This window comes from Fundulus heteroclitus, unplaced genomic scaffold (genome assembly GCF_011125445.2).
Source record: "Fundulus heteroclitus isolate FHET01 unplaced genomic scaffold, MU-UCD_Fhet_4.1 scaffold_105, whole genome shotgun sequence".
Classification (NCBI taxonomy): Eukaryota; Metazoa; Chordata; class Actinopteri; order Cyprinodontiformes; family Fundulidae; genus Fundulus; species Fundulus heteroclitus.
Genome location: NW_023396518.1, coordinates 219,302 through 236,491, shown reverse-complemented (window position 1 = coordinate 236,491; position 17,190 = coordinate 219,302). Strand labels below are relative to the sequence as shown.

Sequence of the window (17,190 nt, the reverse complement as noted above, 5' to 3'; positions counted from 1 at the left end):
CCAACAAGCCTGTGTTGCCTTGCAGCCGCAGCAGAGCGCAGAGAGGATTACTTGCCATTCCAGTTGAATCATAATGCTTATGTTTTTTTTTTTTACTTTCGTTTAGACACATTTGCCTTGTAATACAGTGGGAAATGCAATAACATGCAGGCGAGGAGAGCAGAGGGCAGGACACACCTGTGTCATGGCTTTCCTCACCCTCTGCATCCTCCTGCTCCTCTTCCTCCTCCTCCTCCTCCTCCTCTCTGTCCACAGAGCTTTCTGTGGCAGCACTAGCCGCCTCAGACTGCCCCAGGTCTACATCCTGTGCCTCGTCTAAGGCCTCTGTCTGATCTAAGGGTTCAGCTTTGGGGCTGTCCATCTCGGGCTCTTCCCCACTCCACTGCTGCTCATCAAGAGCTGCCTCGGACACTGCCGCTTCTGCACTCTCCTCCTCCTCCTCTTCCACTTCTTCCTCCTCCTCCTCCTCCTCCTCGTACTCAGCTGTAAGAGCCTCCATGGTCTCTTCTTCTCAAAAACAGGGTGAAAGGGGGCACACAGTAAGACTACAGGCAACACAGACTTGGGTTATGTAAGAACATAACTTATGAGGGGATACTTTCAGCTCTGTAAGAAGGTGACCCAAATAGTTAGGATTTTGACACAATACAGCAAGAGCAGAGATTTTTAAGACAGAGGGATGTTAGATGAATGTTAAAAACGTGGCTTTGGTTTTCAAAGTAAGAAATATGTTTTGAGAGTTTACTGTGGATCTGATTAAACTGTATGTATGCAACTGCGAACAGAGCCAAACGTGCCACAATCCAATTGATAAACAAATTACATGAATATATTTTATCCATGTAAGAAATATCATTTAGAATTTTGAAATGCCCATTTACAAAACACAACGAAATACCCAAGCTGGTAACGCTTTAAAAAAGATAAATCGATTAGATTATACGTAAAGATCAAAACATTTTTCATCTTATAACAATTTTATTGTTCCTGATTTGCAGTACATCATAACATAGATAAAAATCTATCAGTTTGGCTCATGAAATAGACCTTGGTATGTAATTCTTCAGCCTCCAAAGCAAATCAGATCCAGGTTTAACCCCTTCAACTATAGCATTATTGACCCTGACTGACAATCTATTATTTTAACAGCCAAAAGTCACATAACGCCATAGAAAAGTTGTAAAACAGTATAACAAATGTAAATATGTAAATACATAAATCATCTATCCATCCATACTGGACAGGTCGCTATTCCATCACTTGCCAACACAGAGACGCACAGGTCAGATAATCATATACACACACACTCAGACCTAAGGGCAATTTGAAGCTATAGACCTATCAGCTGGAGTACCTGGAGAGAACTCACATGCACAGGGAGAACAAACTCCATTAATTTAATTATTAATACATTTACCCCCTATTTAATTCTAATTTTGGTATTTATAAATAATTATGTAGTGATTTATCTTTTAATTGGATTGTGTCACTTTTGGCACAGTTTTATTATGGTCAATGCTTTTCATTTTGCTGGGCCTTGATTACTTTTGTGATACAAAAGAGATTCCCTCTTCATTTCAGATGTCCAAATAAAGGAGGATGGACACATGTAGAAAAGACATTGACCCTGTGATGATGTACCATTTTAAAAGAAAACTGAATAAGTGAACAAAAAAACAACAGCTAGAAAATAATGATAACACCTTTGAAAATCCATTTTTTTACTGGCTTTCCCTGTGCGATATTATTTTCTCACTTAATTTAGTATTGTTGCTGTTTCAAATGTGCTTTATACATAAATTTGGCTTGACTGCTAAAGTAGTAGTAAGGTTTGAGAAATAGCCACTGAATGTAAATGAGCTACAGATCCTTCCACGTTGCTGATGATTTTGAGATAAGATACAAACTAAGGAAACTAGGAGTTTGAGATGTGCATGATCTGATCAAATATCTGTATCAAATCTGATACTGACGTCCTTCATGAATCAAATATGAGACTGAGGCCACTGATACAGACGCCAAGGATCTGCATGGCTGCGGAGTATATTATGACCTATTCTACAGCCAAACACAATTGCACACTTAAATAATAAAATACGCATGCTGATGTCAGAAATTTTACATAAACAGATGTTTCTGATATATCACCAGACTGTAATTTCTAGATCTCTCAGATGACTTAGTTTAACTATATAGCTGGAGCTTGGTCCAGAAGCCCACTGTCACTGCTGATCAGAATCACCCTTTTTTCAAAAAGATTTTTAGAGTTGAAAAAGAAAAGAACACATGGTAGATGTCATGTGTTTTCTACCTGTGACTGTAACAATAACTAAGAAGAAAACTCCAGATTTCAAAGCATGAGCGGCAAGGAGCATCCGCAGCAACAGGAAGGCTAACAGGAAGGCAGAACGTATCTTTAGATTCATCTTTTGAGTTTTGGGAAGTTTTGAAAATGTTAGTAGACGGTTGGGAAAATTTCGTAAGGCAGTATTTTTTACAATCTAAAAAAATATAGTTAGTGTTGCTGTTAGTTAGTGACAGTAACACACTAATTACTTACAAAAGGTAATAAAAACTGTTCGAAGGGTGTCACCATCATCAAATCACTTGTTTTCACTGGATTTGGAGGCTTCTCCCATCTCTTTACATGCCAGTTTTTTTAAACTACTGTTCCCTCCTTACAACCACTGTAGTCCTCCTTTCCTCTGAGTCACTGGGATTCAGATTTAACAGCTCATCAATGAGGGTTTGAATGTAGGCATGAAAGAATCATTCAGAGGCTCATTTGGTAACTATTCATTTTAAATCAAGACAACAGCAGATGGATTGCATTAGTTTAAATGACAGTGCCTATGTTTATTTATATTTGCATATACACCATCATGATGATCAAAGATGGCCATCACGTGTTAAGGTACATGCGTTCTAGATTGGAAAATACTGGAATCGGTTGATATTTAAATTGCGATCTACCTGGAAAAACTAAAACATGGATCTGAGCAGCTCTACTAAAAGTCAAACGTGTATTATTGACCATATTAGCAGCAAATAATCACAATAAAAAAGACTGCATCTTTTTCTTATTTTTTACTAAATAAACAAGTAAGAAACTCTGCAATGATAGTTTTGCACCAAGTGTTTTCAGAAAGTTAAAGTAAATCTGTGGCTGTGGGATTGTAGTCCTATATTCTTTTAATTCTTAGTAAATGCCTGTTTGTGTGCAATAAAATGCTTTTTAAACTGCGTTCGATAAACCAAGAGGCTCAGTTTCTGTACTCCCACTTATCTAAAAGTTGCTGTGAGAAAAGATTCAAAACCTGAACCAGGTGAAATAACATATCAGACTCTGATTTTGAACTACATCTCAAGTGTGTGTGTGCGTGTGTGTGTGTGTGTATTGGAGCTGAAAGTCTTCCTTGTTGCCACACTGATAGTGTTATTACTGTGTGATAATGTGTGGAGTGGTGATGATGCACTGTACACCGAAGTGAAAGAAATCGGGGTAATCTCCAAGAATGAATCTTAGCACAAGATTGGGATGTTGGCAAAGGGATTTTTTTTTTGTGCATAAATGCTATGCACAGTTTCTCAGACAGTTATGAGAGCAATGGAGCTTCCATGTCCTGAGAGTCAGCTTTCTGCGCCGAAATGTAACTGATGGAAATGTTCACTGAGTGGCTCACAAGAACACATTGTCGCTCTTTATACACATCAGTGCTTTGTGCTGGAGTTAATGGCGAGGCAACCACAGCTAGCAACTGTTTTGATTAAAATGAATGACAGTAAAAAGTATGAGTCTTAAACAAAAATGTCAGATTTTGAGTGGACACACAACACACGGACACACGGACACCACGCCAAGACAGACGAGGAGACGGACTGAAGGACGGAGAGACGGAAGGACAAAAAAGAAGGTAGGAATGAAGGAAGAAGGTAATATCACAAAAGGAAAACAACGAAGGAGCGAGGAGATAAGGGGAGAATGGCAAAGAGGAACCATGCGTGGTTCACCTTCAATCTGTCTAAAGGCCACGGCGTGCCCTGTGGGGCGAGCGCCCGAGTGCGTCCACTCTGGGCTGAACAATGGGTGCTCATAGTACTCCTCGTCGGAGTGGTAGGGGTCGTCCTCGGGCACGGAAACTGAGATGGAGGGGGCGAGGAACTTGCACCTCTCCCGAGAATTTTGGAAACGGCGGAGAGGGCCCGCCTCCTCCTCATCCCCTACATCTACGAACAAGACAGACACAAGGAGAAGAACTGCAGGGAAATTTGGACACACAGACTAAAAGAGAGACAGTGAAAGGGAAGGAAAGGATAAAGGAAGAAAATGAAGAAAACACAAAGAATGACCATCTTAAAAGGGATTTTAATGAAATGGCCATGGAGATTTGAGTTTCAGAATTCAGTCAATGTTGCTAACTATCAATACTTTCCTGCACCAGATGTATCAGAATCCTTTTTTGCTCCCCAGACATAAATCTACCGCAGATATGTTTATCAAAATCCTTTATTTTTGTGCTGTTATTTAGTCGGAAAAACACTGAGCCATACTTATCGGGAGCAAAAAGTGGCATAGTGGTGTCTCCATTTCTCCATATTGAGAATAGTCATTTTTGGTAGTGATGCCAGGAAAAGACTTTCATGTCCTTCTATCCCAAAAAATTGTGGGACTTCAAGTGGAATAAGCACTTTGGTCGGCGGAAACACAAATTTACAGCAACGCTCAAGCTGGGTCTGGTGTGAAACAAAATATGTGTAAAAAATATCCTATGTTGTGGCCATTTTCTTAAGAGTGTGAGGCATCATAAACGCTTTGAAAGCCAGAAACTGAGTGGTTTCTACCAGTAAAGTGACATTTTTCTTAATGTAGTAATGATCCAAAACAGCAGGTCAGCACCAGACATTTACTGAACAAGTCTTCATTATCACTGCCCCGATATAAATCCTAAGGAAGACTAATGGGGAGCTGAGGGAAAGAGAGTATAATGGAAGACCTTGGTTTTTTGACAATCTAGATCAATTGTGCAAAGAGTTATAGTCTTCTCTGTATGCTCCAACCTTAGAAAGGGGTGCCAATAAATAGACACATTGATGCTATTTATACCTGCATGAACCCTGTGTAATGACTTGCATGTCAAAAAAGTGTATACAAGTTTAATTAAATTAAAGGTTAATTTTGAGATTTCGGGGGTCCAATAAAAAGTGGTGTATAAATATATATTCCCAAAAAGAATTGATGCTTTTTGGTGTTTTTTGGCATCACATGAATTAAAATGTTAAGGAAGGGAAAGGACAAAGCTGTTCAAATGGAAAATAAGCTCTTCGTCATATGTAATTCTGTAATTGCTTGCAGAAATAAATTACCCTTTGTTCAATTAATTTTGATCTATAATAGGAAATTATGAAATTTATACATACACAGCCTAGCAACAGGTCATGCTAAATAGTTTATAGATAAGTTGTTTATTTTTGGCCAGCAGTGGACCTTTAGATTGTTGGATTTAGGGATTTATTCAGGTTACTTTTAAGATGGACATTTTTTTTGCAGACAAAAAGGTTTGATATTAAAAAGAACAACAAAAAAAATTGGAGACAAAATATAAAAAAAAGATTTAGTAGAGGAAAAGAATGTAAGAAAAGGCTTGGTTGAGAGGCACAGACACATAACACACAGAGCAACAAGTGGACAAGCAACTCAAACGAGTCAAAGCTTTAGGGGCCAGCCTTTATCTAAAACTACCAAAAAGGCACAATTTGATGAATAGATCTGCTTCCTTCTATTGTTATGAAACATAAATTAAAGTCAATCAATATTTGTTATTATTCAGTAGTGGCTGTCGTAAAACCAGAGAAAACCCTTTTAGCTAAACTCTAACACAAAACACAACAGCTTCTGAAATAACTCAACCTTCTTTCCTCAGACCAGTCAATAAGACCAACAGGTGCACCTAAATAATTTAGGGTATCATTGAAAGGTTCATTAGTTCAAATTAAAAAGTGAAAATCATAATCTATTCTGATCATCATATGTGCTAATAAAAAATAATAATAAATCCAATTTCTCGGAAAATTTTACATCATACCAATAAAAAAGATTTTTAACACAGAAATGTTTTGTTATGATCTCCTTAATCACTTGGAAAACTGCTGACTTGGTAGTTGTCAAGCAAATAGTTACTGACACCCTCCACAGTGAAGGTGAAGCACAAAATATAATTGCCAAAAGAGCTGGCTGTTCACAGAGTGCTGCAGCCAAGCATATTATTGGAAAGTTAAGTGGACGGAAAACGTGTGCTTGAAAAAAGGTATGCATGCAACAGGGATAGCTGCAGCCTTGACAGAATTGTGAAGCAAAACCCACGCAACCCATTTGTAGGCGATTCAAAAAGTGTGGACGACTGATGAGTCAGCGCTTCAATAGCTAACACACACACACACTCGTGTTAAACGTCAGTCCTAGTGTCCTAGCCCAGTCCTAGTGTAATCAGCTTCTGAACAAGTGACAAGGTCAGAAGCATCTTATCTAGGCTTTCATTTGGATCATAAAGGTCCCAGATTATAGAGGGCGAGTGGAGAGGCAGAGAATCGGTTCCCTGAAGTCTAACAGTCTGAAGTTTACACAGTCAGTGATGATTTGCAGAGCCATGTCATCTGTTACTGTTGGTCCACTCTGCTTTTGCAAATCTAGAGTCAGCACAGCTGTGTATCGGGATATTTTACAGCACTTTATGCTTCCTTCTGCTGACAAGCTTTATGGAGATGCTGAGTTCCAGTAGGTAACTTGCCCACATTACCAAAGCTACCAATACATGTGTAAAATTACCATGGTTTTAGTGCGCCTGATTGGCCGGCAAAGCCACCTGACCTAAACGGCATAAAGAAGCTATAGACTATTGAGTACCACTTTACAATAATTTGGTAATTGCTAATAAATAGTTTATAGATATGTTTAATTAATCTGTAAATACATTATAACTTATTCATGGGTGCTTATTATGCATCAAGGGCAAGTTAAAGACAAAATGTGCTTACAAGGCAGTAACTTAGTCTGAAATAAGGTAAGAAGAAAGATGAGAGACAGAGCTAGCATCTCCTGTTAAAGCTTCCTTAAAGGGAAAAATCCACTTTTTTAGTCCTAAATACATTTGTTGTGTAGTTGGAGTCTATAGCAGTGCAGACAAGTTTAATTTAGTCTTTCCAGGTACTGTGTATATATATTTTTATATTCTGTTTGGGTGACAATTTTCAAGCCCTTCAGTTTTATCTGTTCTCTATTATGTTTTTTTTTTTATTATTATGTCACAGTATCTGCAGTAGAGCCGCTAAACAAGGCCATGGACTTATGGCTTATTAATTTTGTGTTTCCCGCATTCTTATTTTTTGCTCTGCAATTTTGTAGTCCAAGCTAAAGGATGCTGAAGCTGCAAGTGGATAAGTGAAAATGTTGGAATTATAGGTGCATTAACCCATACAATTCATTACACTGTCCCCCAGTATAATAGCCTCGTGTGACCATCCTGATCTCGCGAGCTTTCAAGGTTTCACTCGCAGATCAGTCTGGCTACTCTCCGTTAAAGAAAATTTGGAGCCGTTCACCAAACGAACGTCCAATCAGCGTTGGCTTTGAGGCGGGTTGAGGTGTGACGCAACGAGGAGCGACAATTCAGTCTAAAGAACATGGCGGCTTCAGCCGATGAAACTAGCGTTAGCGCGGCTATCGAGCAAGTTTTATCGGAATTACAGAGTATTTCTTTGCTGAGCTAACGAGCCTTTACCTGCAGCAGCAAGAGTAGCTTGGCTTGTGGTTGTGGTTGTGTCGTCGTCGCTCGTAACAGAGCGACGACGAATCTGATTGGTTTATTTGGCCCGTCTATCACCAACATAGGCCAATCAGCTAACCAGTATTTTCGCCCCTTCCCAAAATTACTTCAACGGAAGGTTTCCAGATGGATATGCGGAGCAAATCTATCTGGCGGAGTCAGGTAACCAGCATAATAGAAAAATAGCGCAACAGAGTGGAGTGGAATGCTCTGTGGCCTGGAGGGAGGCGGGGGCCAAGTCCCTCCCTTGCATTTAAAGAGGCCGCACCAAAATGAGTTGCTCTCAGATTAACCTCAGAACAGGAGCGAAAGAGGGGCAACAACAAAGAATTCAGAGCAAAGCTTTGCCAATCCACTTTATACACCACAACTGAATGATTTCAATGTGAAAAGGAAGTGTTAAACGGCCCCTATGTCCCCTTTAACACTTGAGCTGTGTCAGAAGATGATCACCTCCATAAAGATTGCTGTATGCTTGATGCACCTGCGAGGTCCACGCAGCCAAATTACGTCATTTTGGCTTCCACGCACCCTCCGCACGGCTGAAAGTTTCCACTCTGCCAACCTAGGAAACTATCTAACTAAGCGGACAGTGCCATGCGGAAAACATGGCTGACGAGCAAGCCCTCTTTCTTGCTGGAGGTTCGTAAATATAGATAATCTTTATAATTCTGCCCAAGAAGATCACCATGATTAAGAAATTGTTACCAATTCCTGGCCAGAAATTGCTAATATACTTGGAAGAAGGCAAGAGGCTTAAATGTTGGAAACAACTTTTCTACTTCTACCTCTAGTGGGGTGTAGTACGCTTTTGGCGTAGGAGCTCAGTGCTGCCCTCTAGAGTCTAGGAGAATAGTGCTACTTCAGAGGAAGGGATGCACGGAGCATAAATGCTGCAGACATTGTGTCCGCATGTCTGATTTCAGCGCAAAACCTACGAGCATCGAGCATAAAGTTACCTTAACGCGACACACTGAAGCAGTAATCTAAGCAAAATAATCTTTCAAGTATGGAATGCATTTATTGTATAGTCACTAGACAAACGTTTTAGTTGGCTGACCCTTCTGTGTTAAAATCCATTTTTACTGGTTTATGTTATATTCTGAGATTCTGAAAAACTATGAGTTTCACTTTTTTATTTACATATAAGCCCTGCAGACAGATGCACCTGTATGTCTGCAGGGCTTATACTTTTGAGGTTTGAAGATAGAAAATCCTCACTTTAGGACTATTTTTCAACCATCTTTCAAGATTACAATAGCCCTTTTTACTGTCACAGAAAAAACAAGCAAACTGTTGATAGTCCATCTGGCAAACTGGAATGAAAACAGCTAACAATAACACTTCAGACAGCAACATGTAAAATTGTAGTTACTGTTTCTGACAAACAGGTCACAATCTTCCAACATCAAAAGGCACCAAAAGCTTTGCAGTCAATACCATGTATTTTACATCTATCTAATTCAATTTGCCATTTTCTACACCTTAACTACAGTTATCCCTTCGGGTATTTGGGTTTACATTTGATTTTTTTGTTAAAGAGCTAATATTGGACTTGTAGCTACAGCCAAACGCATAAAAAAAGTAAGACAAGAGACAATGAGCAGAAAACACAATGACTAAATACATGCAAAACATAAAAGAACCAAAAGGACAATTATCTGGAAGTTGGAGGATTACCTAAAATGGTTGATTTTAGTGTGTGGGAAGACAGTGACACGTGGAGCTTAGAAAATGGGTTTGGATGAAGAGGATTGTACAAAAAGACTGTACCTGCAACGACATGGTGTTGATGTGGGTGAATGTCTCTTTCATTCTGGACGAATGATGATAAAAATGAGGATATTGAGAATGACAAAGTTCCAGGCATAGGATGGAGGAGAGGTGTCAGGATCTCACAGGAAATGTATGACAGGAGAAAGAAGAACATGTTGTTGCTTTACGCAGCTCAGGTTTGGTTTACTTAACACGCATCATAGTGCTGCTTGTCCCACTGGAGGCCGGGAGAAACTCTTGTGTAAGGGATAGTGCATATGCACAACCCCAAAAAAGGTACAGTCAAGGGAAAGGAGGAGACCTTACTCTCATTTATTAGAATGATGCACTATTTATTCTTGGCCTACCTTGCTCCAAAGGACCAAAGTGTTCAGCTGCAGGTGAAGGGGGAGGGGAGGGAGGCAAATTGGTGGTATCCTCAACTGCAAAGAGGCATATTGAGGAGATGAGGCAAGTATACAGGTATATAAATCTAATGAAGACGGTGCATTTAATATGCTTATTTATTTAAATGTAGGACGTACAGACCTATGGCAAAGCAGTTTGTTTCAAGTCTGTTAAAAAATAATGTTTCACCATTCCAGTTTCTTCATTGTGCAATAAGGTGTATATTCACATAGGATGATTGCTTACTCTTTAAATACAGTATTCTAGTAATGTATACAGCTTCATTGATAACATGTGCAATGCCCTCCAATAGTCCACATACTCTCTGAACTTTCCTTTCACATTTTGACGCAACAAGAGCAAATTTCAATGTATAATATTGAGAATTTGTGTGCTAGACCTACACCGAAGTAACCTGACAACAGCCAGATGCATGTATCGCTCCGCCTAGCTTCACTCACATACATCTGGGACATCGCTCATTGAAAGTGATTTCCCCAACCAAATTTTTGGTCTGGCCAATCAGGACGCAGGGCGGGTGTTTCATGGATGTGACGTAGTGGAGAAGCCACCGTGAGATTCCAACAACAATGGCGGCTCGCATCGAGGAAGCAAGCGTTAGCATTGATGCTGCTATTTCTTCTGTGTTGTCCAATCTATCTGATATTGTTTCATTAAAAGAACATCAGAGAACGGCTCTGAAGGCTTTTGTTGGTGGAAACCATGTTTTCGCCCTTCTCCCGACCGGATTTGGCAAGTTTTGTTTTCCGGGGCGCGTACCCCGGAGCGGTTAGCGGTTACCGCGAACCATATTGGGAGGCCTTTAGTCCTCGACGCGGTCGGCCCGGGATCGACTCCAACCCGCGGCGCTGTGCCGCCTGTCTTCCCCCCTCTTCCTGTCAGCCCACTGTCAATAATAAAACGCGTGCCACTACAGTGTTGCGGAGTGGGGGGGGGGTTGGGGGGCGTTGGGGGTGGACGACACCTTTTCCGCGGACCGGCTCGCCAAGATAGCGCTGCGGGAAACCCTGCACTAGAGCCGCAAACACATAAAAAAAAAAAAAAAAAGTTTTTTTTTTCCTGCGTCGGTCTCATCAGCGTCACGTGTTAGCTTCGGTGTGAGTGGTTGAAATAGCACGTCGATAAAGATGACAGACAAGTGGCTTATCCAATCATATGCAAGGAGTTTTGATAAGGCCCAGCCTTCAGTAAAGGCAATTCCTATGGCGGTGTCCCAGATGTATGTGAGTGGAGCTAGGCGGAGCGAGACATGCAGCTGGCTGTTGTCAGGTTAACACCGAAGTGTGTAATTGTAAAAAATTTTACCATTTTTACAAAACGGTACAAACAAGGCCTCAGAAGTTTTGTCTGAGATCTGTAGTAAACACAATTTCACGAGGACCAAGAAATGCAACCAATAGGACAAGGATAAAGCTGTGGAAAGGTTTAAACAACCTCCCAAATATGTCCTCCCAAAATTAAAAAGAGCACAGCACATTTTGAAAACCTTCCAGGACATGGCCATCCACCTAATCCACCTAAAGAGGAGAGCAATCAAGCTGTAAAAACTACACATCAACCTAAATAACACCTCCACCTTGAAACGTGGTAGTGGCAGCATCATGCTTCGGGGATGCGTCTCTTTAGTAGGGACAGGGAAGTTGTTCAGAGTTGAGGGTAGATGGACAGAGCTGAACACAGGGCGCTCTTGAAAGAAACACAGTTCAACCTACGAGGGTTCAACAAATCTAAATATACAATCAGACGTCCAAAAGAGAGGTTTAGATCAAAGCATAACCATAGGATAGAATAGCCACAGGTCTAGACCAAAACCCATTTGATTCCACTCGCATTAGGAAAAAAAACTCTCTCTAGATGAGCAAAACTAGAGGAGACATGCCCTGAAAAGCTTGCAGCTGTGACTGTGATTAAATGTGGTTTTACAATGCACCAAGCCTGGGTTGCTCAACACAAAGCCATGCCACATCTTTCAATATCTAATTTAGAAAAGCCATCTATCAGTTTCATTCTACTTCACATTATATACACTTCCCAATAAAATACGTTTGAGGTTTGTGGTTCTAAATGAGACGAGATGAGGAAAAAAGTGGAAGTGTATAAAAACCTCTGCAAAGCACTGAAAAAGACTCTGACATGGCATATCATAGATGAACTTTTGAACTTCAGGTGAGAGAACTGCTGACTAAAAGCTGCGGCAGTGGGTCTTTGAATCCTTGGACTGCTGCCCACAGTGTGCCCCAACCCTTACTCACTGCCAAATCTGTGTGACAACTGCACAGGAGTGTTGATTTTTTTTGTTGTTGCTGCTCCTGTGCAGCACTTTGGGTTTGGATTTACATCTCACCTGATGGCAGCCGCTGGGTCTCCTGTTCCCCCTTTAGCACCGCCACTGCCTCCGCTGTCACTTCTTGCACAATTCGTGCCGAGACTTGCTCTGATAATAGACAACCACACAGAGCCACAACGTGAGCAAAACATTATTTCAAAGAAATATCACAGAATCAGTGAAGTGAAAAAATGTATGAAAAAAAACAACTAAAATAAGCATGTGCACAAACGACATAGCTGCTATATCAAAGCCTTAAGGTTGCCCCTGGCAGGTTCTAGGAGGATATCACACAACCATTATTTACTTCATACTACGCATGGTTGTTATTTAATCAAATTACACAAACCTGAGACAGAAGAGTTGTAAAAAAGGGCTTAAAATAGCTCCATCAACAGTGACGGTTCATGCATGAAAGGTTTCCTGGACAAGCACCTGCTTCTGCGAATCCACAAATGGTAAAACATACACCTACTACCCTAATGAAACCCATTCCTAAACTCATCAGCCACCTAAGGTTTCCAGCCATAGTTACTCATTGTGCTCAGCGCAGGGGGTGCCCACTCCCCCCCCTGGACTGAATATGCAAATAAGCAATTAAAAACTTGTTTGAGCTGGAACTGATCATTTTATTTCCTTTTTTCACCAAACGGCACCCCTTAGGCCCTATCAGTAAGCTATTAAAAACAGCCATCGACCTTTATTAATGCTGCTGAGACTTTGAGTATCATTATGCAAGGCTATTATCTTCAGAGAAAGGGAACCAAGATAATACGTGTAATTCTTTAAAACAAGTACATTTTTTGTTGCATTTTATTAAACTGAACCATATGGGTGCCTGATTGTCTAATGTTTAACCCTCCCTCACACCATGGCCTAGGGTTCCTACCGTTTCCTCTTGCGGCTAAGGACTTGTAGTTACCTGCATGCCAGCCCTCGCCAACAAATAAAAAATTATCAGTAAGACAATACAAAGAGAAAATCCCACAGATTCACCCCAGTTTCTACCAAACTATCAGCGTAAAGACATGATTATACCTTCACACAACAGACCTCTCAAGAGAATTGTGATGTAAAGAACGTCCATTTGAAGTTTTCACCTTTGACTGAGGCACAAAACACCCACTGCAGTTTTCATTTTAAATGGCAGATGCTGCTGAGGGAAAAATCTACGTCTTTAGATTTATGTAAAAAAAATAAAATAAAAAAAAACTTCAGCATGCAGCACCTCCCAATCAAATCCTTGATTTGCAGGGGTTATAGGGCTGACTGTCGGTGTGATAGTTTTAAAATGCTGCTGTTTCAGAATCCTTTTCTATTCAGCATCACCCACACACCACAGAATCTGGCAGCAATACACACTCCCACAATTACACATGCACACAAATCTCCCGGGAGCATTTAACGCTGCCCACTCACCAACTCAAAGCAGACATCTCCCATTTTTGACAGCAGCAAGAAATACATCTGCACTATCTTTTCAGTGTTTCCAGGGGAAAATCCTTTATTCCAACAATAGGGGAAATATGGTTTTGTTAATCCCACTCAGTGCTTTTACATTGGTTAAAAAAAACTGCTGAAAATACATATTTGTTTGAATTGTTCTTTTTAATTGTCGTTTCTTTTTCTACTTTTCTAAACTTGAATTTATAGTTGATGGTCAGTTATGTTTGCTAAAGTTTTAATACCATGCTGTTAACATTTTTAAACTTAAGCATAGTATTACACACATGCAGAGACGCTATAGGATGTTGGGGGGCTATACAAATAATTTTGTTGTTTAAAGGTAAAATAAAAGAAAAAAAATATATATATATATATACTAAAACACTCAATTTATTAAAAAAATAGATCTTCCAATGCTCCTTGTTCAAATGCACTCTACACCAGACTGAACGCTTAGCACCCTTCCTTTCATCTTCCCTTTCATGAAAAATTGCATGTACAGTCTCAAAGTGCAGCCAGCAGCCATTACTCAAATGAAGGCCCATTATGATAATACAACGGTTATTGATTTTGATTTAGTTGCGGTGGTTTGATAATAATTGAAAGGCTGATAATATAAACAGTCTGTTGTCTGGAACGTAACTTCTGGAAATGCTGAGGCAGCAGTTCCAGAAGTCAAATTTTCCTTTTCACTGAGTTTGGCCAGATGATTTTTTTTTCCAAAAAGGAATCTCACAATCAGCTTCTTTGATTTACAAATCATATGAACTGCTTCTTGCCCACTATGTACATGAACAAAATCAACGGTGTATAAATATAACGTATTACTTTTACATCAGGAAAGCTGATTATCTTAGAAATCATCACTGTAAGCCCTGAGTCACCAATCACTACACAAACAGGTCTGCAAGGGCACAGAGGGAACATGAGTAATCTCAAGGTTGATGACAACAGGCAACCAAAATGTATAAGGTCAATAGTTTCCATAGTAACAAACTAGAAAGCCACTGGCTTAATAAAAAATAAAAATAAAAACAGGTGTGGAAGCAACAACAGGTGCATGTGGACCGACGAAGAGAGGCGAGCATTTCTAAGTCCCCTCCGTAAAAAAAAAAAAAAAAATGGAACGTCCAATAAAAGCTTCACTCCATTACTGATCTGTGGTCCGTGCTAGTTAGCAACATCTACTTCCTGCTGTGACGACATTACACTGTGCGTGTCCTGGTTAATTCCCTACAAACCAGTAAATGGAAACACGTCTGATGTGCATTCTCTTTATTGTGATATTCTGAAAAATTGCTCAAAATTCACATGAAAATTAGAAAAATTCTTCAATTTTATTTCCTTCTGTGCTCCAAAAGATATTAGCCCCTTTTCCATTAAAAGCCCCAGGATTTAAAGCCCCAAGCTTTGGTTTCCCAGGATAAACCAGAGTCTGGGGCTTTTTGGTTTTCATGTTTCCATTAGCTAGAGGTAATTTATCTAAAACAGCCGCAGTGACGTTTGGGACGTTGTAAGAAAAACTGCATTACCACTCCGGTCCAGCGGGTGGCGGCAAGAAACCAGCGGTCAAACAGACAAAGGCAGAGAAGTTGCATCTATATCCTGCCACTCACATGCTGCCACTCATTCAGACTCCAGGGAAACAGGAGGTTAATGCGCAACTGATGGCGTCACATATATTTAGCCCCTTTTACACCACCCCAACCCTATTCCGCACCGCCGGGGTCCAGTCTTTTCTACTCGTGTTGGTATAAATAGATTAAAAAAAAGTACATCTCCTCTCTGCCTTGGCAACGCAATGATATAAGTGCTGAGCAGAACTCAGCCGCTTTCTCTACCACAGAAAGTAACCGTTCTTCGTGCGAAGACACACACTAAACAGACAGGGTGGTTTGATGTCCTAGTGCCGGTGCACTCGGACAAAAGTTTGTGAGTAAGATGAGAGAACCTGGCTAAATCCGGGGATCTGATTTAGACAGACACCGGGAGATGCAGATCCGAGCAGTATTAAAATTGGTTCATATTCCTGATGAACTGACTGCAAAGATGAAGTTTGGAGGTGAACTTTCCCTCCTAAAAAACATCTTAAGAAGTTTTTGTGATAAATGACGATGGGTTTGTAAACTCCTCATCTTTTTAATGCTCCTTACTGTCCCCTTGTGGCGGACAGTTTTTATTGCTGCACACAACCCTGCCCACTCAACAAGCCCAGGAGCACAGAGCAAAGTACTGGGTTGCTTGAGAGACCAAAGCTCAGGAAAGTGAAATTAGCCGGGTAAATGTGTATGGAAACGCTACCCAGGATTTGAAAAACTACAGGCTTCTCAAAAGCCCCATGATTTTAAGGGCAATGGAAAAATGGCCATTTTGTACTATAATGGCATGTGTACATTGACATCATTTTTTCAGTGACAACAGCAATGTAAGCAACAACAGATGCAGCAATCAGGGTTTATTGGCTGATCTCTGTTCTTCGTAAAGCTTGGACCTTCTGGTGCAGATAAAAGCCAATTCTAATGCTCTTTCGGAACAACGTTCAACATTCAGCATGTTTTTAAATTCACTGGTCAGGACTGGTCAAGCAGGAATTAATCAATCCCTGTTTCACTGAAAATCTCGATAAACTACATTATAGTGTTACAGCAGAAGCCATTCTGGATTGTATATTATTCATAATTTCATTAGTACCTTTTAACAGTTTTAGTCTCCTTTTACTTGTGTTAGTATTTTCTATAAGTATTGCCTATTTAGTGTAAAAGAATAGACAGATTATTTATTTTGCAAAGACTATAAGGACAGAATTTTATTTTATTTTTTGAGGGGTGCATTTAGTAGCACACACGGTTGCACCAGCTAAATGAAAAGGACATCAGTCAAAGCAAAGTTCCTCATACTCCCAAATTAATGCATGTCCAACCCTATTTGGCAGTTCTTTTTTAATAACCAACTGTTTTTTTATCCTTGTCCTCCCCTTCTCTTTTTCCCTGGCCACTCATAACATGGCTGACTGACTTTTTCAACTTTCTTTTGCAGAAAAGTCAAGAGGACAATTTTGTGCTTCACTGGTTCTCACAGCGACTGAAGAGCTTTTCGCAGGGAGAGAGGGCCTAGTGAGGACCAACATCAGCCCTTCTGTTACCCACCCTGCCCCACTTAGCCAATATTCTGTCCTGCTCTGAGGAGATGCTAATGAAATGCAACGAGATGCAAAGCAGACAAACAGTTTTTCATGTAGCTGCAGAAGTGATGTGTAAATGTTACTGACAGAATCTTGATAAACAGATTCAAACTATTATTACTGATGATTTGATGTAAAAGAGGAGCTTGTGTTGATGCTGCAGATTAATAGTTTCTAAGGAGTCACGTGAATGCCCTACAAAGATAATTATACCCCAAAATCTTTTGCACATC

At 40.2% G+C, this 17,190-nt stretch overlaps 1 protein-coding gene across 1 annotated transcript in view; it reads right to left on the bottom strand.

Moving 5' to 3' along the window:
- Nucleotides 1-17,190, bottom strand: part of map2 (microtubule-associated protein 2) — a 71,461-nt gene that overhangs the window by 28,605 nt on the left and 25,666 nt on the right. Inside the window, 4 exon segments of the mRNA XM_036128632.1 lie at nucleotides 178-507; nucleotides 4,012-4,227; nucleotides 9,944-10,018; nucleotides 12,349-12,438. Of these exon segments, the coding sequence (XP_035984525.1) occupies nucleotides 178-507; nucleotides 4,012-4,227; nucleotides 9,944-10,018; nucleotides 12,349-12,438 (711 nt within the window).